This window comes from Silene latifolia, chromosome 8 (genome assembly GCF_048544455.1).
Source record: "Silene latifolia isolate original U9 population chromosome 8, ASM4854445v1, whole genome shotgun sequence".
Taxonomy (NCBI): domain Eukaryota; kingdom Viridiplantae; phylum Streptophyta; class Magnoliopsida; order Caryophyllales; family Caryophyllaceae; genus Silene; species Silene latifolia.
This window is the reverse complement of record NC_133533.1, coordinates 105757651-105783602: the sequence shown is the minus strand read 5'-3', so window position 1 is coordinate 105783602 and position 25952 is coordinate 105757651. Positions and strand designations below refer to the sequence as shown.

At 40.8% G+C, this 25952-nt stretch overlaps 3 protein-coding genes across 3 annotated transcripts; all 3 read right to left on the bottom strand.

Annotated features, from left to right (window-relative positions):
* Positions 1-2831: 2831 nt before the first annotated feature.
* Positions 2832-7067, bottom strand: LOC141597192 (7-deoxyloganetin glucosyltransferase-like). Its single transcript, XM_074417563.1, has 2 exons — positions 6102-7067; positions 2832-3977 (listed from the first exon to the last, which is right to left on the bottom strand). Exons 1-2 carry the CDS (start codon positions 6598-6600, stop codon positions 3025-3027), a joined length of 1452 nt encoding a protein of 483 aa, XP_074273664.1. The 5' UTR covers positions 6601-7067; the 3' UTR covers positions 2832-3024.
* A 2664-nt stretch (positions 7068-9731) lies between these two features.
* Positions 9732-21368, bottom strand: LOC141595819 (7-deoxyloganetic acid glucosyltransferase-like). Its single transcript, XM_074415781.1, has 2 exons — positions 20375-21368; positions 9732-10884 (listed from the first exon to the last, which is right to left on the bottom strand). The coding sequence occupies exons 1-2, from the start codon at positions 20913-20915 to the stop codon at positions 9899-9901; spliced, it is 1527 nt and encodes a 508-aa protein (XP_074271882.1). The 5' UTR covers positions 20916-21368; the 3' UTR covers positions 9732-9898.
* An 807-nt stretch (positions 21369-22175) lies between these two features.
* Positions 22176-24675, bottom strand: LOC141597191 (CST complex subunit TEN1-like). The gene is made up of 4 exons (XM_074417562.1): positions 24523-24675; positions 23544-23657; positions 22657-22807; positions 22176-22570 (listed from the first exon to the last, which is right to left on the bottom strand). The coding sequence occupies exons 2-4, from the start codon at positions 23645-23647 to the stop codon at positions 22466-22468; spliced, it is 360 nt and encodes a 119-aa protein (XP_074273663.1). The 5' UTR covers positions 23648-23657; positions 24523-24675; the 3' UTR covers positions 22176-22465.
* Between the last annotated feature and the right edge of the window lie 1277 nt (positions 24676-25952).

The following is a 25952-nucleotide window of genomic DNA, read 5'->3' as shown; positions in this document are numbered from 1 at the left end:
TTGGATTGAAATATGGAAGGATTCTTCAATTCTCCAAATACAACCCAAAATTACTAATTGTAAACTAATGAAAAGAGAAGAACTTGAATGAACAAAAGAAGAATTAAACTAATAATTAGAGAAAGATAACAACTTTTTATTGAATAAAAATAAGAGAGGAAATATGAGGGTTTTACAATATTGGGAGAGAATAAGATAAACTAGTCTAATTTCTAAGGTAGTAATGTGTAATGTTGGGTGTAATTAGGTGTCTAATGGGTAGTAATGTTGGGTCTTTTATACTAGTCTAATAACTACTACTAATAATGACACTAATAATAATAATAATAATAAATCTAATCCTAAATACAAAACTAATCGACACAAAGTTTACAAAACCAAACAATTGAAAAACAAAGAAAAAGAGAAAAAGGGGAAGGGGAAACACGGGATTCAAAACGCAGCAATGGAGGTGTCCTGCCGGCCCGCCGGCGGCCGGGCTTGATGCCGGCAGCGAGGCCATTGAAGAAAGAGCAGAAAAAGGATGGGTGTGCGTTATGCCGGCCTGTCGGCAGCCGGGGCACCGGTATAGAGCACAATTTGATGCGAGAATGTTGATTTGGTGCGTTTTGCCGGCTAGACGGCTGCCGGTCCCTATACCGGTAGCGAGGCCATCACAAAAAGGAGGAAAAATGGGTGTGTTCTGCCGGTAGGGGATGTCGGCTGCCGGTAAGCCGGCATAGAGAACCTAAACTTCAATTTGCTCGGTTTCGATTCCGAGCTCGTGTTTGAACATGAAAACGATGGCCACGGTGGTTGATGGTGGAGCTTCTATGAATGGTAACTGTCGAGATGGTGATGAAGATTATGAATGGTGGCGGGTTGAATGTCGATGGCTGCCATGGTGGTGAATGAATACGAATTGATAATACGGGATGCAGGGGATGTTGATGAAGGTATGATGGCCATGGAGAAGCCGGGTTTTCGGGTTTCTGTGCGATTGAATTAAGGTGGTTAATGGTGAATGAAGACGAAGGAAGGAGGTGGTAAAATGGTAATGGTGATGCTTTTATTAATGGAGGTGATGACAGGGGATTGATTATGGAGGTGAAGGTTGTTGTTGAGTTGTTGCGTGTTGTTGATGATGATGCAGGGGAATGGAAAAGACAAAGAAGTGAGTTGGTGATTTCATCAAACTTGTTGATTATTTGGTCAGCATGACAACATGACTTGTCTTTATGACTCCACCCTCTCTTTACCATTTGACTCCGTCTCATTGATCCGTCTCACCTACAAATCATAATTAATAAAATCATTAATATAATAATAGAATAATACTAATATTGTATAAAACCCGACTAAGTATTAAATATAACTACGAGGACTAATTATTATAAATTTAGTAAATAAATGAGCTAATTAGACAATTAAGCACGCAAAATTGAGTCGTAATAAGATATAAATGCGGGGTAAAAAGTGACTAAAATACTATTTATCAATTGTTATTATTATTATTATTATTATTATTATTATTTCAGTTTAGTTCAGCTCCAATCAGCAGCTCTATTCAGTTCAGTTCAGTTCAGTTCAGCTCAGCTTTATTCAGTTCAACTCAGCTCCATTCAGTTCAGCTTAGCTCAATTCAGCTCTAAAATGCCAAAAAAAAACATGGCCTAAGAGAGTATCTACCACTTTAACTAATTCATGTTCTTAATTCACCCATATAATGTGGTTTACTTTACAGAATTCAACTTTTACGAGTGGCACAAAGCGGGTTAATTTTCATCTATTGTCTTGTCCTCTTCTTATGAAGAAATCCAAATGAATATGAAAACATTTCACAGAAAATTTGAACACAACTTTTTTCTAACTTTGTCAAACAAGTCCATAAAATATTATGAATAGTTGATATGTCTTTTTAGGGATAACAAGGGAACTCACTACTTTTGGTCACAAGCATATGTTAATAGGAATATTTATAATAGTTGGGCCTCAACCATTACCTTAAGGTTTTGGTTGAGTTGGTTCATCTATCATGGTATCAGAGCCAGTGTGACAAAAGGTCACGGGTTCGAACCTGACAACCTCAAAACTCCTCAAAAACTCTCAAAGTGGAATTTCAACACACGGTACGGGGGAGCCGGTGCATAACTAACCACTCTTCAAGCTCAATGGGCATTTGAGTGAGGGAGCGTAATAGAAATAATTATAATAGTTGGGCCTCAACTATCACCTTAAGGTTTTGGTTGAGATGGTTCATCTATCATGGTATCAGAGCCAGTAGGTTTTGGTTGAGGTGGTTCATCTATCATGGTATCAGAACCTGTGTGACCGAAAGTCACGGGTTCAAATCCTGGCAACCTCAAAACTCCTCAAAAACTCGAAGTGGAAACCCAAAGACACTGCAGTGCGGGGAGCGGTGCAGACAACTAACCACTCTTCAAGCCCAACGGGCATTTGAGTGAGGGAGCATAATAGAAATATTTATAATAGTTGGGCCTCAACCATCACCTTAAGGTTTTGGTTGAGATGGTTCATCTATCATATGTAACAGACTTGATATTTAGAAGGTATACCTATGCGGCTATGCTCGCTTAATATTTAAAAATAAGACACAAGTTTCTTTCAATTGCTTCTTCTTCCATAGCATGTACTCCGTACTTGTTTAATTGTTTATCCCTTCCCAACACCATTCAAAAAATTTTTTTGGCGAGATTAGACAAAAACCGTAGTCAATCAATTTTTGTTAATAATATCATGTAAGATTATCATGTTCTCAAGTCAATTGCTGAGATGGAAGTTTGGAAGGCTCCAATTGATTTGTTACACCACATGTATTATATGACTTGGTGTTACCGCTGCAACAAAAATTTCCTCCTATAAACCAAAGTGTTACAACAGTTAATTATAACTGTGGGTTACATCGTGATACAACGTTATATTGCTAAGCGGCATATAGAGCTAGTAAATGGACACTAATCACCTTATTTTTAAGTCAAAGTCGAGCCACTTATATTAGGCATCTTCCATTGTGCAAAGGCTAAATTATGCCTTCTCTTGGTTTAACGAAGCAACATAGTTGATTAATCTATCAACTTCCATATTAGACGACCCACCTATACTAGTGGCTATGTCTGCTAACCTTTTCAACTCCATTGATTTCTTTTTCATTTCTTTCCCTTCTTCTTCCATCATCACCTTTCTTATTTTCTCCTCAACTTCGGCCCTTTCAACAATGATATTCAGTTGTATGCCAATACCCCATTTATTGCAACATAACCAACTATTTGGTTGTTGATCTCCCAAAAACGGCCAACAAATGACCGGAACTCCACTACTTATACTCTCAATTGTCGAGTTCCATCCACTATGTGTCAAGAAAACGGCCACAGATGGATGATCAAGTACCTCCTCTTGTGGGGACCAATTTACCAATAAACCTCTACCACTAACCTCATTTTTAAACTCGACTGGTAAGACTGTTGACTCCCCGATAATAATATCAGGCCTCACTACCCATAAAAAAGGGTGGTTACTATTAGCAAGCCCCCATGCAAACTCTATGAGTTGCTCACTAGACATTGTGGTTGTACTACCAAAACTTACATATACAACCGAATTAGGGTTTTGTGAATTCAGCCAGTCAAGGCATTGCGAGTCTTCCTTCCAAAATGTGGATTCTAAAATGCTTCCTTCATTATCGTTTAGTTTTAGGGAGTTCTTCAAAAGGGAGCCCAATGGGCCTATAGTGTAAACAGGAGTCGGAATGACAAATGACAAGTCTCTGAGAATCTCTTGATCTAAGGCTTCGAAAGTGTTGAAAATTATTGGTCCCATGCTACATCTTGCAATAAGACGTTTCATATAATCAAATATAGGGTTATTCTTATTCATGGTTCTTATATGGCTAGGAAGATCTTTTAATCGCATGCCACTCATGCTAGGAGGCACCATGTCCAGCTCCATATCTAAAGTGCCATCTATCATAAAATTAGGATCTGCCAAGACACAACAAAATCCAAGTCAAATGTATAATATATGATTGAAAAATTCGTTTTTTGCCTTAATAATAAATGTCATGCCAACACTTGGTGTTTACCTCATTTTTCCTCCTAGGTACGGAGTATTAGGCTCTGACATGACACTTCAGGTATCTTATTTAATCAAAATAATTTATTTGACCAAATTGAAGCTACTTGATTTTTGTGCAATTGTTTGGCAAGTAGTTTATTTCTCCAAATAACCTACTTGAAATGAAATGCTACCTAGAATATCATTTGATATTTCAGGTACCTGAAATCCATTATTTTTCATCATTTACTCCTTCAATCTATAATATCAAATAATTAGTATATCATTTTACGTTATTTTACCAAAAATCAACTACTTTTTCAACTGGTTTATAAAACATTTTTTATATAATCAGTTACCTTATCAACTTCTAATTTTCAGTTATCTTTTTAGGTTTCAGTTAACTTTTCAATTTTTGGGTACTTTTTCAAATTTCAATTAACTTTTCAGCGAATTTTACCAAACAGAGCCTTAAAGAATACATAAATACTATCATGCTCATAATATTCTTCCCTTATTTGTTTTTCAATCTCCTTTTTTTTTTTTCAAAATTTACTCCAAACTAATTGTCCCATTTATAAATTTGGTATGATAAATGGGAGGACTACCACTATTTACCGTAATCTTTTATGTTTTAAATATCATTTGCTCTATGAAAATGACATTGTCCTCATTCTTTTTAATTAAAGGGGTATAGTTGTAACTTTATCGCTATTTGTTTCTTAAATCGTTTACAAAATAAGAAGTATGACAATAAAAATGGATTAGGGGAAATAATATTCTTTTTCCTTGAAGAAATTTCACATTTTATTTTTCAAAATATTGACCAGAAATAAGTAAAATTTAAAGTGTTAAGGACTAGAATGTAATACTCCATTTTAATATTTATATTTCTGATAAAAATAGTTGTCACACACATAAAATTTCACTACAAATAATAACATAACATATCAAGTATATAATAAGTGCCATAGATGATAAGATGTACCCTCCATACCCTTTTCTCTTTCTTTATATATTCTTATTTCAGAGTCAAGCTTATAAAACATTGGCCAATTTTAGAAAAATGTACCTTTAAGTCAATGGTTGTCATTTGACTTTGGCACAAAGATAAGAAAAGGATGGAGTCAATTACTATATGATAAGTGGACCAAATTGTGTGTGGATGATCAAGTTACTCATCATCTGCATTAATATAATAAAAAGGACAATAATTAATTGCGACACCCCAAATTAAAATAGTACAACAAAAGATCGGGATAGAGGAAGTATATCCTTATTTCAGGGTCAAGCTTATAAAACATTGACCTATTCGAGAAATGTAATTAATTAGTTACTTAGTATATGAACTAGTTTAGATCCCGCGTAATTAATGCGCGGTATTTATAGAGTTATTAATATAGACCCCGTGCAATATATGCACGGTATTTATATAGTTTTAATTTTTAGTATATTATTTATTAGATTTAAATTGACAATTGACTTATTTTTCATGTTTCTCCTTAATGTATTTTGATTAGAGAAATAAATAAAAATTCAAATCGTAAAAAGTAATAAGATGAGCATTTTGTTTGAATTTTTTTGTTTTTTTACCGAGAAATTAATAATGTTAATTTAGAAATATTTACTAATAACATATTTTTTAGCTTCAAATTTTTATCATAAAAAGTCAATGAGTTTTAATAAATATTTACTAATACCATATTTTTTAGCCGTAACTTCTTATCATAAAAAGTCAATAAACTTTTATCAATAAGTTCTTTAAAAAAAAATTCTTTATCCTAAAATGATCGGAGATAAATTTGTGCAGAATGTGAAATATTAAATGTTATAAATATTTAAATACAAAAGACTATATCCATTTATAACTTATAATCTCCACACATATAGTATATGTTAAAAATACCAAGTACTATTCTAGAAAATAGGTTTTAGGCGGGTAAAGTGGAGTTAAGTCTATTCATTTAGTAAATAGGAGATTATATAAAGCTATATTGGGAAATTAATTAAAAGAGAGAATATAGTGAATAGGAAAAAAATTGTATGCGAACCTTGAAAAGGCACAATTCCCCTGTCACGGAGGGTGTCAAACTGAGAATACGCCAGATAACTAAAAGCGCTGATAGGAGCGAAGAAAGCGACGGGGCAATCCCCTAAATCCTTGGCGACGTCCAGAGCGAACGGGATGAGAGCGTCCGATATGAGGAGGGTGATTGGTGGGGATCCGGAGGACGGTTCATTAATCTTGATGAGTAGTTTGAGGAAAGGTTCCCGACATTTGTACTCCAAGGCGGGTACAAGTTGACGGGTTGGACGGGGAGCTTGCGTATCAGTTGGAGGAAGCCCGTCAGGAAATGTTTCGAAACGAAACGATGGAGTTCCGACTAAGGAATCGGGACCCCATGAGTTTAGTAAGCATCGATGGTTGTGCTCAGTATTCACAAAGGTTATATGTAATCCTTTGGAGTTGAGTATCTTTGCTAGTTTTAGCATTGCTTTTATATGGCTTTGTGCCGGGAATGGTACCATTACTACATGTAGTTTTGACATTGCTTTGCTTTCAACTCAGTACTGGGTAGACCTGCTAAAAGCAACCCGACCTGAAAAAGCTGACCCGAGACTCGAAGTGACCCGAACTACATCAACCGAATGTGACTCAAAAACCCGAATTAATCTGACCCGACCCGAATATGACCCGAGCTTTCTTGATCCAAACTGGCCTGCCCGAAAATGGCAAATTCAGTAGGCGGGTACAACTTGCTTAACAATTCAAGTTGTTACGGAGGTGATGCGAGGCCCTATGCTCTTTGCCCTCCATTTTTGTGGGATTATATAGTTATATTGGGATATTTCTTCCACCTCCGTTTTTGTGGTGATGCGAGGCCCTATCCTCTTTGCCCTCGCGTTCAACGTGAAACAAGTTGTGGTCACTCAAGCACCAATACTTATCCTAAACCCCGTATCCATTTTCGACACAGTTTTGGCATGAGTCAGACACCTGTAAACACACGCCAAAATGGATCGGACAGCTATGAACTCGTGTCTAATTTTTTTCATTTATTTGGACGCGTATCCAATAAATGTCCATTGGTTTTGACACACCTCTCGGATATGTGTACAAGGTTTATATATACAAGTACAGAGTATCATATAATATGGAATGGAGTTAGAAACTTGAGTGGAAACATGTGTATGAGATTCCAAGGGATTGGAATGGAATTAGAATCAATTGGTTATCTAACTCCACTCCAAAAATCTCCAACCAAACAATAGAATGGATTGAATCCATTCCAAAAGCTCCAACCAAACACCGCTAAATATTTTCGACAATGAGAGTATATTACCCTCACATTCAATTTTGGAATTTGGATCTCTCCGTTTCTTTCTCAACATTTCCTCCCTAATACACAAATATTTTAATATATTTTCTTTATCTATTTATTAAAACTTTATTTTTATAAAACGATTACAAGCATTGGATCATTACAAGATTTGATCCGGGCCGTTTATAAAAAATGAATGTTCATTTCTTTAGAAAAAAATAAAGAAAATCTGGACCGCAATTTTGTGGTCATGCAAGGGCTGTATTCGCATGCTCCTACAAAGACATGCCTGAGATCAACAAAGATGTTGAGTTTATGGATTCAAGTACCTAAGAGGGGGAGGGGGTGAATTATGTACTATTTAAAAAATTTATAACTCCAACTTTATTGAATTAAAGTGAGTTACGAGGACAAAAGAGATGAGAAGATACTTTGAATAATATTGAAAGATTGAACAAGTATCACGATGAATGTTTGCTGAAGTATGAAAGCAACAATCGTTCTGACTGTATCTATTTGTCTCGTTTGTGGAATATGATTGCAGACCAAATGCGAAAAGATATGATGAATCATTACTTCTAAGGTTAAGCAAAGCAAAACAAACAAACAAAGTAAATTGCAGCGGAAATAAAGTAAAACAAATGAACACGAGATTTTTGAATTGGTTCGGCAAATACTCAAGTGCCTACGTCCAATCTACCTTTTTATTGCTTTCTTTTAGTGATCTACTCCGACAACTAAAAGACCCTTACAATAAAAGACATCAACCTACTCCGGTTGTAAAGCTAGTACAAGAACTACTCCGTTCTTATGACAAGCTAACTCGCAACCTACTCCGGTTGCCAACTCACAACCTACTCCGGTTGTCAAGAGTTAAAGACTACTCCGTCCTAAACTCTACTAACACACTTAGAATGTTATAGGATCAAGTTTCCACTAACACATTCTTAACAAAGAATAGAGATGGACAACTTTTACAAGATCAACAATTCATAAGCAAGAGAGTTTAGTATAGAAAAGCAAAAGAGCTACGATCAGTAACAACTTGAAGACTTTTAATGGTTTTGCAAATAAACACGATTTTTATGCTTTAAAAACAATTTGCAAAGTTGGAAAAATTAATTCAGAAAAGTCTTGAGATTTTGTGAAGGAGGGACTCGCCTTTTATAGAGGAAATGGGTGAGGGGGTTGCTAGGGTTTTGAAGGGTCAAAGACCACACATGTGAAGGGCAATAGCAACCACCCAAGACTTGCACCAAAAAGGGCTCTTTTGCAAAGGCAAGAATAGGGAAAGATGGTTTGAAAGATATCCTTAAAAGCTCATGCAAATTCAGAAAACAAAGAGAGAAAAGACAAGTCACATGATGACAAGTTAACACTAAAATGGCAAAAAGCATTCTTTGTTTTCTTAAAGAACCAAAGGGTTGAATTTGCATAAAGAGGAAACATTTTGAAAATAATAATTCAAACCACTCTTTATTGAAGACCCTCTCCTTAATAAAAATATGATTTTTATCTTTGAAAAAATAAGAGTCACGTGAGAGCATTTGAAAGATAAAAAGGGACTTCAAGTTTTACGAGTTGTGGCAATCAATCCAAGCAGTTGTTTACTTGTAAAAGTAACAGTCGTCTGGACTGTTTCTATTACTCTAATATACTCTACTTTCTCGCTTGTACATTAGATGACACAACGACTTAATACAAAGGGATGATTAACAACTTCAACACTTCTTAATCCATGCTTGATATGATCATATATCCTGAAAAGGTAAACTAAGATGACACAAATCAAATGGGCATGTTATCATCAACATAAGGAACCCAACAAAAGAGATTGCAGAGCACAAGATACTCATTAATCCCGGAGCTACACCCGTGAAGCAAAAGTTGCACCGCATGCGCTCTGAAAATCAAGGAAGAGGTAGACAAGCAATCCAAAGCCAGATTTCTCTACCAAATTCTTCGTCTTTGAATTATGATGTGATAATTACCACATTTAGAGGATTAATAGTGTTTTTATTGGAAATTGAAATATCCTACTCCGTATTATTTTTAGTTTTCTTTACAATAAATACATTTAATTCTTTATTTTTGGTTTTCTTATCCTATGCCTAGTAGGCATAGGTTAGAAAGAACGAAATAAATATGCATCATCATGGGATTTCAAATTTGTAGTTATCATCATCACTAAATACCCATAGTTAAACCACTTTTCGATAACTAGTTTTATGTGTTCCTTTATTAGATGGTTTTATTACATGATGTGTTACACATACCACAGCAACATTGTAATAAGTAATAACCATTCCATAAAAAAAATAGGGTTCAAAGAACAACAAATACATAGACATGCACCAAGAAAAAAAAAACTTGCCGATAAAAGTGCGATTCTAATGGTTAAAATTTGGGTGAAATTGTCAGATCTCAAGTTTTTAGTTCATCAAGAACAATCTTGTGGAGTATTTATGTCCGAGTCTTATGCCTTCTAGACTTTTACATGGAAGAACTCTTGCATACGTATGGAGTTACAGACTGGAATTTGGCATTAACATCTTCAATGACCTAATGTCCTCAATTAGACAATCCAAAGAGAGATAGGAAGATCCACCTTCATCAACTGATCTTTTAGCCAAGTTGGCTAATCTAGTCGCATTGTCTAAAAACTCATTCTTTCTCAAATTCATGACATCCTTTACCATCTTTTCAATGGTTACTCTATCACAAGTGTCTTTAATGTCAAATCCGAGCTTCCAAACTTCACTTACAACTCTACTATTCACCAATTGATCTACATAATGTGGCCAACAAATCATTGGAACACCGTTTGTAATACTCTCTATAGTCGAGTTCCATCCACTATGAGTTAAAAACCCTCCAATAGCCGAATGACTCAAGACCTCTTCTTGAGGCGCCCAACTAACAATAAGCCCTTTTCTCTCGATTTCATTAATCAAACCCGTGTCCATTTCTTTGTTCCATTTTCTAAAATCGTCATCCATTCCAATGACGGACCCAGGTCGTTTAACCCATAAGAATGTACTTCCACTGTTTACCAAACCATGCCAAAACTCGATGAGTTGTTCTTTAGTCATAACCACTTGGCTACCGAAACTGCAATAGATCACCGATCTTGGTTGTTGTCGATCAAGCCACGCCATGCAACTTTTATCCTCCTTCCAAAAACTATTTGAACAAATAGAAGTAACTAATGAATCTTGTAGGGAACATATTTCCATTTTTCTTTGAAGGAGAAAATGGAGTGGCCCAAGAGTATAAACTTGGCTTAAACAATGTGAGCTTATGTGGGAGAGCAAAGTTGGCTCCAAGTCATGAAATGTATTGAGAATGATGCCTTGAGCTCGTTGGAATTGTTTAACCTGAGCTAGAATTCGTTGCATATTTATCAAATCCATATCATCACGGCCGCGACACATGTCCGGTAGGTCACATCGTCGCAGGAACGCTTCCATGCCAGGAACGACGTCAACCAAGGCATTTAAGTCTTGCATGTCTGTTAAAATCAGATTAATATTAGATGCATATGCTAGTCATTTAGCAGTTCAGACTATATATCTGTGGTAGAGCTGGCAAAAGCTGACCCGACCCGACCCACCCGAAACCCGACCCGATACAACCCGAAAATTGAGTAACCCGAAATCGAACCGACCCGACCTAACCCGACCCAATAACCGATAACATCCTTATTTTTTCCAACCCGAACTGAACCGACCCGACCCGACCCGTGACCCGATATTGACTCAACCTGATAATGAATTAGCTTAATAATTGTGTAAATAAGACCAAATTGACATTAATCTTAATTATTTTCACTTAAAATTACAATTAATACTCTTACATGGTGTTTAAACATAAAATTACCCATCTAAAACTAAATACATAAAGAGAAAATATATGCTTATAATCGAACCTAATACTAACCCGATCTGACTTGCTACCCGCTGATGACCTGACCCGAAGATGACCCGACATGAACCGTAACCGACCCGACCCATCGCTAACTCGATACAACCCGAACCCGATATGACCCGACCCGCTTCAACCAGACCCGCAACCGACCCGATTGCCACCTAATCTGTGGTAGTACTTCTGATTATTTATTTTCTGTGTTTTATTTTAAAGTTTTTGAGTTCTGCTTTAGTATAAAATTTTTGAGCACATTTACTAAAACATTATACTAAAAAATTATAATAGTACTCAAACACTATATTTATAAATGGTAATATGCTCAGAAAAAATGTGTATATGCTCAAAAACTACAAGGTCTGAGGTATTACCTCAAATGCGTAATCCTTTTGATGGGGCATATTCTGCACCGCTGACCAAGTCAACACACTGAGCAAGGTCAAGGATATCCACAGCAAGTCAACGGCTTAGATCGCGCCTAGCCGATGCCCCATCGGCACGATAGCTGTGGTCTCGGCCAGACAGCTCGCCAGCCGGGACACATGTCCGCGTACTCACATCCAAGACCCTCTGCCGGCCTGCCGTAGGTCCATCGGACGAGGGTAGAACGGTCTTTCCACCTGATAAGCCACTTGGCCACTTGGCCACTACGTGACAAAAGGTGAAAGCCTATAAATACTCCTCAACCTTCATTGAGGAGAGGATCCCACAACTTAACCTAAAATACACTATTCATCCTGCAGTAATATCTCCCTTATTCTCTACAACACATTCCTAGCCAATTAGTATACAACTTATACCTCTAAGTTCACTGACTTGGGCGTCGGAGTGGGTACGCTTGGCACAAAGCCAAGCCCTCAGTTCGTTCATTGTTGCAGGAAAGGCCGAGAGAGACGATAGGAGCGAGGAGGGTTCAACCCAAGACATCATTCTACAAGCCACGGGTGGTAACAATACTTGCTCTGGAATTACACCCGGAACAATTGGCGCCGTCTGTGGGGAAAAGACACTAGAAGCTAGTCACATTCATTCCCAAACAAAAAAAAAAAAAAAGAAAACCCACCCAAAAAGCTAAGAAAATGTCTAAACAACAAGATGCGTCGAATCGATTTAAATCGCATTTTACCAAGATGATACTTTCAACAATTCGGAGTCATATGACCCTCCACCGGTGGTGTAATCCAACCGGAGTTCGGGATGCCATCAATACCCGACACGCCGCTACCAGCCAACCAGGTCACCATCATGGGACGTGTGGTTGATGTAGCCAGGCTGAAAATGCTCCTAGACCTAATTAGTAACACACCTGCTCACACTGTCACGCCGACAAGAGCGGCGGAAAGCGTCCGGGAGACCGGGGCCCAAAACGTGACTCGAGAAACTTGAACGGAGCACTAGGAGAAGCCGACCCAACCAAGTCGCGGGGAGCCCAAAGTGGGCGCGGTAGACCTAAGTCCTTCCCGCACTCGTGGGAGGACGGCGTCCCCCCGCACGAACGAGGCTCACCCCGAAGGAGCTGAGGAGTCCGACTCGGCAGAGTTGGAGAAGGAGTCCGAGCCGAAGAAGGAGCCCCTCCCGCTACGGGGAGGAGCCGAGGTTAGGGACGCAAGGAGCCGATCGCCGCGTGTCGTTCGGCACGTGGTCGCGGCCCCCCTTAACGCCACGTCCTAGAAGTCCGGTGCCAAATAAGCTGCCGCCACCCCTGTCATACAAGGGGATGGCGATCGATCGACCACGCCGAGGCCTTCGAGTCTTACATGTCGGTATGGGAGCGGCCACGATGAGGTGCGGTGCCGAATTTTCCCAACAACTTTGCATGGGATGGCTCGAGCCGGTACAAAGGGCTTCCCGATGGCTCGGTGTACTACTACGCCGACCTGAAGGGCGCTTTCCTAGCCCAAGTACTCGCAATAGGAGAAGGGCCGTAGAGACATCCGACCTCCCGACCATCGACAAGAGGGGGCGAGTCTCTCCGGAGCTACGTGAAGAGGTTCGATGGAAAGGTCCAGCAGATTCGAGAAATTAATCCGAGTGGCGGCCTTCGCGATCGATGAAGGGCCTCCCAAGGGGAGCCTTAAAAACGAGCTCATCAAGAGCGGAGGCACGGGCCACGGATGCCGCGAAAGTTGGCCGACCAAGCCATCAAGGTAGAAGACTACCACAAGACACGGGAAGATCCCCGCGAAGCCGAGCAATCGGGAAAGAAGGGTCACGGCGGGACGATCCAGACGAAGAACGCCGCGACAACTTAGGCTCGCGGTCCGACAAAGAGACGCCGTGAGAATAACGAGATCACGGTCGGACAGATCCGACCGGAAGCAAGACTCGGCAGGCGCCGGTTGGAATTCAGAACGTACCACCGAGGCGGTATAGTGAAAAAACCCCTCTCGTCGTATCGGCCCGCCGAAGTCTTTGCCCCGAGCAAAAACGAGGGCCGAAGTGGGAAAGACCTCCCAAACCAAAAAGCGACGGTGACACGAGCCGATCGTGAGTACCACGGCCACACCGGCCATTTAACCAACGATCGCCGCCATCCGAAGAATGCCATAGAGGAGCGATCCGAAAGGAAGCCTCGGCAAGTACGTTGCAAAAGGCCAAAAGACCGACGCGGCGATTCAGATAGGAAGTCCGTCTTCGAGCGGATAGCGTGATTCATGTTGTCATCGGGGCAACGAAAACGGAGGGTCCGCTCATGGGCACAAGCGGCACCTAAACGAGCTATATCAGGCCATCAACTTTGTGCCCAACTCAAGGATCCCCTCTGCAAGCATCCCCGATATAACTATCGGAAGAAAGGACTACGAAGGGATCATCGCCCCTCACAGCGACCCGCTTGTAGTCAATTTGGACATATCCAACCACCGGTCAAGAGGTGCCCGATTGACACGGGTGCATACACGAACATCATGTTTAGAGAGTGCTTTCTCGGCCTCTACCGAGGATCAAGGACTTAAGCCCCCGCACCGACCCCCTATACGCTTCTTCTCGGGGGGCCTACTGGTGCGCTGGGATCAATTAAACTCCGGTGACGTTCGGCGAGAAGAACGCGGCTAAAAACATCCTAGCTGAGTTCGTCGTCATCGACGGCTCGTCTGCCTACAACGTCCTCATAGGCCGGGTCACCCTGAGCGAGGCTGACGCAGTGATGTCCATCCGGGCCCTAACACTGATGTATGTCTCGGACCGGGGGGAAGCGCATAAGCTCGTCTCCAAAGACGAGAAGGATGAGGCGGTCAACGTCCAGATAGCTGCCCGAGGTTGCAACATGCAATCCCTCAAGGAGGCGAAGAAGTCCGAAAAAGGAAAAAGCCCGTCCTTACAGCAGGGGGGCGACCTCATGGATACGACTAGTGGCTGATTTGGGGGATGTACCTGTGATGGGCCGTTAGGGCATTGGTAGTCTTGTAAAATTTTATGTAGCTACGGAGGTGTCCAAGATGGCTGTGGACACCCCAACGCATGTTTTTATCTAGTGAAAAACCATCCACGCCTTCCATCAAAGCAAAGTTCTTCCCATCAGTTATTTATCAAGAAACAGACGCCGGCTCACACTGTCATACCGACAAGAGCGGCAGTCTCCATCAAGAATCTAGCGCCGTCGCAGTCACCCCAAGTAGTAGACGCCACTAGCGATCGCCCAAGAGGTTTGATGCCGTCGCGATCACTCCAAGTGGTAGACGCCACGTAACACGCTATCGAGAAATGACGCCGCTCACACTTTGTCATACCGACAAGAGCGGCAGTCTCCATCAAGAGCCTAGCGCCGTCGCAGTCACCCCAAGTAGTAGACGCCACACAGCGATCACCCCAAGAGGTTTGATGCCGTCGCAGCTCACTCCAAGTGGTAGACGCCACGTAACACGCTATCAAGAAATAGACGCCGGCTCACACTGTCATACCGACAAGAGCGGCGGTCTCCATCAAGAATCTAGCGCCGTAGCCATCACCCCAGTAGTAGACGCCACTAGATCACCCCAAGAGGTTTGATGCCGTCGCGATCACCCAAGTGGTAGACGCCACGTAACACGCTATCGAAAAATGTACGCCGGCTCACATTGTCATACCGACAAGAGCGGCATTTCTGTCAAGAAACTTAGCTCCGGCCACACCGTCAATCCGACAAGAGCGGCAATCACCCTCGTAAGGCGGATGCCATGACAGTAACGGCCATCGCACACTACACTCGCAAAAACAGACGAAGTGTCTTGGAAGCGTTGAAACACAGTTGAGATACGTACTCTAAAACGGCCACGGCCAAGCCGAGGCGGAAACAAAAAGGGCGCTCAATTAGGAGTACAGGAAGACAATTCTGACAAAGATGAGATAAAGACCTCGGCCAAGCCGAAGGCGAAAGAAACGAACCATTATTAGAAGATAAGTTACAAATTACAAGTGAAAAGAATACGGACGACGGCCGTCCCCACAGGGATAAGCCGAAACGCAACCTACCGAGGTTGTGCAAAAAGAAGACAAAAACTACTATTATGTTCACGTACAAAGAGATAACGGGAGGAAGGGCCGAGTAATCGCCCCCGGCACCAAGCAGATCCTTTGTAAACTTGTTCTCACCAAGCAACACATGGTAACATGTAAGGAGCAAACAGATCTCTTTGTAAACTTGTTCTCATCAAGCCGCATCTTCTTCGGCGAGTAACCCAAAGACTTTTCTAGGACCTCGGCCTTGACCTCGGCATCCTCAGCTGCCCTCATCCTTTCGGCTTCTTCCTTAGCCACCCGAGCCCTCTCAGCAAGAGCTGCTTTCTCCGCGGCCGCCTCCCTCTCCATCTTTGCCTTCACCGCCTCCTTGGCCTCCTCCACCGCGGCTTTCTCCTTAGCCTCGAGTTTGTCATCAAGCAACGCGTCGAACCTGCCCCACGGGAAGGAACCATCAAGAGGGAAAAGCTCCCCGATAACTTCCCTAGCAAAGCATCTTGGCCAAATCCCGGAACTTGGCGCACGATTTGGGAAGCATGTCGGTTTGCGGCATCTCGATGTCCGCCTCCTTCGCTTGATGACGGCATCTCGCCACGAACCACCTCCGCCCGAGCCTTAAACAGTCCCGGACTCGTTCCTCTCGCTTAAGGTAGAGGTCGGCGCGCCCCGAGCGAGCTCACATTTCCTCAGCGATTCGCGGCTTCGGCGGCCGCGGCCTCGGCTTTAGCCCTCTCAAAGAAGGACCTCCTTTTCAGCGTCCTCCCTAAGTTTTCTCTCGGCCAAGAGCGCTTTCTCAGCTTCTACCCTGAGCCTCTGTTCATTAAGGAGACCCAACTTCGCCGCTGCACGCCCACCGCTTAGAGGAATTACGCTCGTGGACAGCCCGAGCCACGGCCTTCTCTTGCTCCCTGAGACGAGCAGCGGTAGCCACGTTCCACCTCGCCAGCTCCCTAATAAGCTTCGTGCCCTCCTCTATAAGCTCGGAGACGGAAGCCTTCTGGGATGACGGGACGATGGTGGCAATTTGGCCACCAACTGCGGCCGGGAGACGAAAGCCTTCGGGATGAAGGGTTGACGGTGGTGCCTTGATCACCAACTGTGCGAGAGGACCCCACCGCCCGCCGCCTAACGTGAGCAATAGCCGATTGCGGCTGATCTGCAGGAATTCAATTAAAACATCAGTATCAACACCGACTTATCAGAAACACCTAATGGTTCGGATAAATTTAGGCCACAAGCCAGATAGGTACCATGTTTGGCCTTCTTGACCGGAGAAGGCACTTCCTTGCCAGCGATAGAAGTTGTCCCTTTCCTCTTACGGATAAGGGGAGATCCCTCTGCGTCAGAATCCCCCTCATCAGGAATCTCAACAATCTCCATCTTCTTAAGGGAGGGGATGGGAGTTGAAATCGGTGTCGACGCCGTTGCCACCAAGGGCCTTGTTTTCCGCGTCCGACGCACCACGCCGCTCACAACCCTCGCCTGCGCTTCCTCTTTGCTCAAGACCTTTAGCCGCTGTTCCATAAGATCATTCGGCGACACCCTGCGGTCATCGGCTGAAGCCTTGGGATGCAAGTTAGCGACGGTTTTATCTTTGTGCAGCCCCATTCTCCGAAGAAGATCCTCAGATAGGTCCGGTCCAAAGTGGTCTACAAAAGAGACAAAACAAGAGTCAAGAAGAAGAAATGAATCGAGATTCGAAAATAAAGAAACATCGAGAGCGGCGGTGGGCCTCACACCGACCCCACTCACCCCGTGCTAGGGCCGGTATGAGGCCGACATAGCAAAGCGGCTCATCCTGAAGAATGATCTGCGTCGGGGGAATCCATCTTTCGGCACCCCACCCTTGTCCACCTCAAAGAGCCTCATGGCGACCTCTCATCCTCCTTCGAGGGACCTGCGGCATCCATTTTAAGACGCTTCCGAGTGACCCATCCGTCATGCTCCGCCCTAGTCTCACACCGCAAATTAACCCGATCTTTGGAAGGAACGGGGCGGCGGATAGTCATTCGGCACTTTAACATACACCCACCGATCCCCGCCCTTGCAAGAAGAGAGTTTGTCAACAGAGACGTAACCCCTCGGTTTTTACGTTGTACCATCCAACGCGGCCGAGGGAGTGACGGTTTGAGATGATGAAGACGGCGGAATAAATCCACCGTCGGAGCCTCTCCCTTAAAAAGACAAAGCCAGACGAAACCAATTATGGTCCTCATGGCCAGCGGGTGCAGTTGGGCAACAGCAACGTTCATGGCTCTAATTATGGCCACAACGTACCCATTCAGCGGAAACCGGAGCCCGTACTCCAAATGCCGCAGTACACGCCAAGATGGCCGGCGGAGGGCAAAGATCTGACTGACCCTCCCCGGGGATAACAATTTCGTATCCCCTACCAAAGAAAAAATGATCCTCGAAAAGTTTCACGGAACAACGGGCAAGCTTACGGGACCAAGCACGATCAAGGCGGATCTTACAGACATAGCCGTGATCCATGACGTACCGTCTCCCCTCACTAGGACGAGACCTTTCCATATCATCACCAAGATCACCAAAAGAGTCAGAATCCTCCCATTCCTCCAGAATTTGAGGATCAACTTCAGGAGAAGGAGACCTAGGACCCCCGACGCAGTTTACTAGGCCCAAAGATCGCAGAAGACATGGTTCACAACAAATTATTAGCAAGGAAAATAAAGAGTTTGCTTGTTTACCTTAAAAAAACACTCGCCGGATCAAATACTCCGAAGATTAAGAAGAAGAAAACCCTTGAAAGTTTGGAGAGATGAAGATTTTAGAGAAAAATTTTCGAAAATAAAATGAAGGCCAAAATCACGGAATAACTACCCTATTTATAGAGAAAAGCCCATGAAGAAGGACCAATCAGGGCATGACCCATGAAGCGTCAACCAATCGAACACACACGTGTCAAGCATGCAACCGCGGAATGTCAATCGTCGCAACAGTTGAATGTCAATCAATGCAATGATGACAAGCGTCTTCAACACGCCTATTCACATCTTTTCGATTGTTCATATCCTTCAAACGAATTCCTAGGTACCTAGTCTCCGCTTGACTACCAATCAACCAAGCCGGGAAGCACGGCCGGGGGCAATCAAATTCAACCGGCGCTCTCAGCCCTGGTCTCGGCCATCGTCTTGTTCTTTTCCACATCGGATACCCTTCACGCACCCATGTGGAGGGGGGATATGGTATATGGTACGGAATAACAGGTGCCACACCGATACACAAGAAGACGCCGATACAGAAAAATTTGCGAAATTTACTTAGTGCAGAATATATGCTCAGCATACATCGGAGCCCATACCACGGCATAGACTACGCTGGGGGCAAATTGATGGGGCATATTCGCACCGCCGACCAAGTCAACACACCGAGCAAGGTCAAGGATATCCCAGCAAGTCAACGGCTTAGATCGCTTGCCCTAGCCGATCGACCCATCGGCACGATAGCAGCGTGGTCTCGGCCAGACAGCTCGCCAGCCGGGACACATGTCCGCGTACTCACATCCAAGACCCTCTGCCGGCCTGCCGTAGGTCCATCGGACGAGGGTAGAACGGTCTTTCCACCTGATAAGCCACTTGGCCACTTGGCCACTACGTGACAAAAGGTGAAAGCCTATAAATACTCCTCAACCTTCATTGAGGAGAGGATCCCACAACTTAACCTAAAATACACTATTCATCTGGTAATATCTCCCTTATCTCTCTACAACACATTCCTAGCCAATTAGTATACAACTTATACCTCTAAGTTCACTGACTTGGGCGTCGGAGTGGGTACGCTTGGCACAAAGCCAAGCCCTCAGTTCGTTCATTGTTGCAGGAAAGGCCGAGAGAGACGATAGGAGCGAGGAGGGTTCAACCCAAGACATCATTCTACAAGCCACGGGTGGTAACAATACTTGCTCTGGAATTACACCCGGAACACCTTTTTCTCGTCATTTAGTTAAGAAAATATTTTAGAATAATAATGTCAGCATGAAACTCTCTTTCCGGATGAAACCCGTGTCTAAAGCTGACAAAAATTCCGGATTTGATATTTTTTAAACTTAATTTTTGGATCGGATATCCAAAAATTCATATCTGATTCGGACTAGATATTGGATCATTTTAATAATCGAATTTTTTTCTTAGCCCTTGTACATTACATAAATATGACAAAAAAATTTCTACTTCGCTCTTTAGAATACCTGCAACTTGACCCAATTTAAGTTTAAGAGAATGTATCCATCTTGAACAAAAAATTATATATCACAAATTCATACGAAAAAGCTTTTCATATGGGTTTCTATGGTATAAGTTTTCAACTTTTTGGGCAAATATATTTTTTGTAAAAACTGAAGTCAAAGATTCCGCTAATAAAACGAACGTCATGTATAAAACAGGGAGAGAGCGAGTACTATTTTTTCCTAATCTTTAGTAAAAAATGATTTAGTTCGGTTAAACTTTTTTCTAAATGGCATATCAGAACTTAATGTTATCCATTTCAAAATAACAATTTGGTTCACCGAATCACTTTGTCAAAACGAATTAACCACGCCTGAGAAATGAACGATTTTTCACTTCGGTTTCTTTGCACACCCCAATTGGGACGAAGGGAGTACTAATATGTTGTAGAAAACATACCTCTTATTGGCACATGACCAGCATCAATTAACCTTGGAAGACACATACAAACCCAAAGGCAACAAGGGCTAATTGTATCAAAATAAAGAACTGGAATCCCAGCTTGATTCCCCACATCCACCGCAAAATCATACAACCCATCTGCTATCATACACGTAAACGGATGCTTCAAATTCTGCACATTGATAGCATTACTGCTAACATTACTTACTAGCATTTCCTTAATAAGTGATCGACTAACGTCTTTAACAGCGTCCATCATCTCTAAGAACTTGTCACCACCACGAATGTGACCCTCCGGGAGGCCATCTGAGAAGGTGTGGACCGACAGTCTAGGGTGACGGTGAAAGCAAGTAGTCGTTGGAGCACTGACCTGAAGGCGGTTGTAGACATGATCTGTGGTGAGGAAGGTGACATGAATGTCATTTGTGGCAAAGATTAGGAGCTCAGCTAACTTGAGCATTGAGTTGACCGGCCCTTGTATCGGCAATGGGAATATTAGGACGTGAGGAATTGGTGCATCTTGCACATGGTTTTGCATTTTGTGAGCCCTAATTTTGTTAATTAACTATTTTTTGTCTTGATTGTTAGATTTGTCTTGTTAGTTTCTTGGACTTGATCATTCATTTGTTCTTTTATACATAGGATTTCTGAAGAATTTTGACAGGTTAGGAGTACGCGAGTACTATATTGAATATTTCGATCATTTCCAATTATTTGTTAAAAATAAAAGGTAAACAAATGACCGATACAGAGCGGGTATCAAGTTGAAGCACTTGAAGCGGCGAGTTTGGCTGGCAACATGTGCCTAAATATATAATATTACTAAGTATGCTGTTGTATGCTACCTGCTGCTGCTACAGAAAACTTCCCAGAAAATTAAAGAAAGGCATTGCCTGCAGCACAACTGCACAAGCCTCCTTATAAAATTGCCAACTATGCGAATATCCAGTATCCTTTGGAATTCATCAATAGTCAGAATACTAGGTTACACCTTTCTAATTAAAAAAAAAAAAAAAAAAAATGATTTTCAAATTGGATCTATTGGTTTTGTATATGCCAATTGTAATTTAAATAAATATACCATTTCACCTAGGACTTTGTATTTTTAGATCGCCATTTTTGATTATATATTTTGTAGTATTATGATAATATTATTATATATTTCGGAAAATGATCACTTATTAAAAAAAATAGCCATCTGGGATCGTAAAGTCCTACTACCTCCGATTCTTAGACTAAGTTTATCCACAGATGGAATACGAGTCTTAACAATAGTAAAAATGACTCATTTTATCATTAAGACTTAACTCAAACTCTCTTATTTATTCCACTTTATCCCTCAAACCTATCAAAAGTATCAACAACAATAAATAGGACCCACTTTTACACACACAATACACTATTCACGGGTCTTAAAGTGGGTCTTGGAAATCCAAGACCCATTCTCAGACTTCTCTACAGTGATGCTACTTTATCCCTCAAAATGTGCAAGTTTGATACTCATACTTTGCTCAGACGCATGTTAAGACTAGGGATAATCTTAGTCTTAGGAATTTGGAAGCAGAAATCCAAGCTTGCAACACTTATCTTAGTCCCAGAAAAACGAAAGTTTCAATCTGTCTGCTAATATAGATAGATCTACTGCAAAAACTTCCATGGTAACGACTTATAGTGTGAGACCAACTCATTAACCCTATTAACGGAATGAGGAAATCATTAAAAGACTGGTTTCACAGAAAACGACGACTGTAGATTCACAATTAGGCAATTACACTGCAAAGCTTCAAAACCATGTACTGCAAATAATTTTGAGTTAGTTCTCCAATTGTCTTACCATTGTGATCTCTCTAACCCCTAGTCGTAACAAGATTCTTCGGCCCTTCTTTCTTACTCTGTATGAATCAGGTGCTATATTTCGATTTTTGAGCAAGAAAAATATTCTAAATACTTAGTACTCCATATGTAAACATCCAAACCATAAGTTAAACTGAATATTAACATGAACATTATGACGGACCACAAGAGAACACAATTTTTTGACAATAATCTTAAAACCTTCAGAAGTCGGACTTCAAAACATCATACCAGTCATGCTTGCTCAGCTTGAAACTTTTTCAAGAGGTTTAAGGTTTGACGGTACAAATTGAGGTCCATACCATCAACATTCCTACCGACTCGCGCCTTCAGAACAGGCTGAAAATAGAAAGAACAAATTTCACCAACAGGCATATTAAAAGGATATATGAATATCGTTTTTAGTGTCTAAGTAAATGATCTACCTCGATGCCAGATTCGATCAGCAGCTCCCCAATGAATTGGTAGATGGAACCCAATCGGTACTGAAGCTTCACATATTGGGTGTCAATCTTCAGAGTAGCGCTTCCATCAGCAATAACGGCAACAGCAGTCTCCACGTTATATTCTTCTAATCTAACAACATGGACTAACATATTACTACAAAATACAATCAAAGTTCGTTAAGCTATCAGCATAAATCTCTTGCCAAAGGTCAAACATCATCTAATGCGATTGCAAGTTGAAACTATTGGTATGAATTTGGAATAGAAACACAATTTTTTACGGTACTACTATTAACACACAAAATGTCACGAGTTTAATAAAGGTGAACAAAGTCATAGTAACAAATCTCAGACGTGCAATTAGAGATGATATCATATCAATTCTAGAGCTACACAAGTTCAATTTCTTATCCACCGAAATCACTGACAAGGGTAGTAAGCAACTGAGGAAATGTATGGCAATTAATCAGATTTCCTTCATAAGAAACGGAAGACCGCCTCATAAAGACGGATATCATCAAAAGAGCCAGTAACCAGCCTTGATTTGGGTCGTCCAAATTTCAGGGAGCAATCTAGTTTCTTTTATAACTTTACCCTGAGCATTAAACATATATGGCTTTTTTGCTCTTACGAACATTCATATGTGACTTCTTTATTAGTAGCGTATTAATAAAAGCTGGGCTGTGTCAAGGAGAGAAGGGGAGGAAAAGGATTCACCTTCGAAGCCCAACATTATAGGACCAAGTACTAGAAGAAGAAAAAACTCGCTTATTAAAGACTGTTTTTTCGTTTGGAAGCAAGGGACAGGACACAAAAAGATTACACAAAGTTATCGCAGGCTTAAAAACTCAGAGGAAGACACTAACTTTCCAGTAACTCGAAGTGACGCCCCATTCTGGTAGTGCGGAGAAGATGGTTTCAGCTCTTCCAGAATGACCAATGCACCAGAATTTACTACAGGCAACGCCATGGAGTTTCAGCTGTATAAAAACATGTAAACAAACTTCAACCACCTGCTAATCAATTAATCTTCTAAACTAAACTGAGATTATTGCACCAAAAAGATCAGTACTACCCAAATAAGTCGTATTAATACAGCTTTACACTAAATTCTCGTAAAACTATTCATTAAAGACATATACTCCGTATATATAGTCACTTTAAATTAGCTAGATACAAGAATTTGTTTACTCCTATAGCCCTATTTGAGGTTATGAGGGACCGCAACGTTCTATCGCACTTTCTCTCCCAGGGTCTTTCACTTTCGGTCTAATCTCATCCCAGAATCAAAATTAGACCTCGGTTAGTTACTCCGTTACTATTCCCTCCGTCCTGGTCATTGTTTCCCTTTGGTCATGTAGATAATCAAATTACCTATGGGAAACATCAAACATTCCCAAAATAGAAGGATAAACAAATGAATGAGACATCTTAAAATAGAATAGCTAAACAAAATTACAAATGACCGGGACAAAGGGAGTATTTAATTTTTGCCGGAACAGTTTTCTCACTTAACTAGGGGTAAATAATGTCCTACATTTCCAAAGGAATTGCAACTCCCATTAATTCGGCAAATTAGGTATCGACACTTGAATTAGGGTTAATAATCGTAGTGTTTAGCAGAAATATATGCCGCCAATTTGTGCACACTTGAATTAGTTAAGACCAGAACACGAAAATGGGACAGATAATCCGCACTCGAGACTATACAAGTTATATTCAATTTGTCATGTTAATCATTAACATAAAAAACCATGAATAAATGACAGAAGAAATTACATGGAAAATAAAATTGAAAAACATGAACAGAAATGAAATTAAGAAAGAGAGAGAGAGAGAGTATACCTAGAATTAAGAGAAGGTGGAATGGTACTACGGCTCTCGCCGGTCTGAGACGGAAAATCTTCCAAAGTCCTAAGAAATCGTCTCTCACAATCTCACACAAGGTTTTTTTTCTCCCGCTCTCGTGTTAAATACTCACTCCATTTGTCTACTTTTATGTATTGTTGATTGTTGATTGTATTTAGAGGTGGTAAATGACTCGGTTGGGTTGGAAATGGGTTACGTTAGTTTGAGTTGGGTTATTCTAATTTGAGTCTATTATGTACTAGTTTGAATGCCCGTGCGTTGTAACGGGACAATTAACTTATTTATAATGCAAAAGAAAAAAAACGTTATAAGGGTTTAATGTTTACATTTTATGTCTAATGATTTGCTTACATATTATTAAAATATTCTTTCAAAAAAAATAAAAAAAAACTATATACGTGGGTTAACTCTTATTTATAATCACCCCACCTTATATTAATCTTTCGATGTGGGACAATTATACTATTTATAAGTAATATTCACCAAACTTAGATTATTTTTCTGATGTGGGACAATTCTACTATTTATACGTAGTATATATTTATCAAACCTGCATTGTTTTTCAATGTGAGACTAATAACATACTCATAATTACACCATCTTTTTTGCATTTAGTTCGACATCCAACCAGATCCCGAATACCGAATACGGACAATTGCTACTCATTATATCTAATAGTTATATTTAAATTTAATAATATGATCAAGTACTCTTCATTAATAATGTTCCGACATTAACTTAGTTTGAATGCCCGTGAGTTGTAACTGGGTAATTAACTTATTTATAATGCAAAAAAACGTTATAAGGGTTTAATATTTACATTTTATGTCTAATGATTTGTTTACATATTATTAAAATATCTCATTTAAAAAAAATAAAGGATTAATATATACGTGGGTTAACTTATTTATAATCATATAATCACTCCGCCTTATACTAATCTTTTGGTGTGGTACAATTCTACTATTTATAAGTAATATATTCACCAAACTTGGATTATTTTTCTGATGTGGGACAATTTTACTATTTATACGTAGTATATATTCATCAAACCTGCATTGTTTTTCAGAATGGGACAAATATCATACTCAGAATTACACCATTTTTTTTGCACTTAGTTCGACATCCAATCAGATCCCGAATAACGAATACGGACAACTGCTACTCATTATATCTAATATTTATATTTAAATTTAATAACATGATCAAGTACTCTCCATTAATAATGTTCGACATTAACTTAGTTTGAATGCCCGTGCGTTGCAACGGGGTAATTAACTTATTTATAATGGAAAAAAAAACGTTATAAGGGTTTAATATTTATATTCTATGTGAGACTATGTCTAATGATTTGTTTACATATTAATATATACGTGGGTTAACTTATTTATAATCATATAATCACT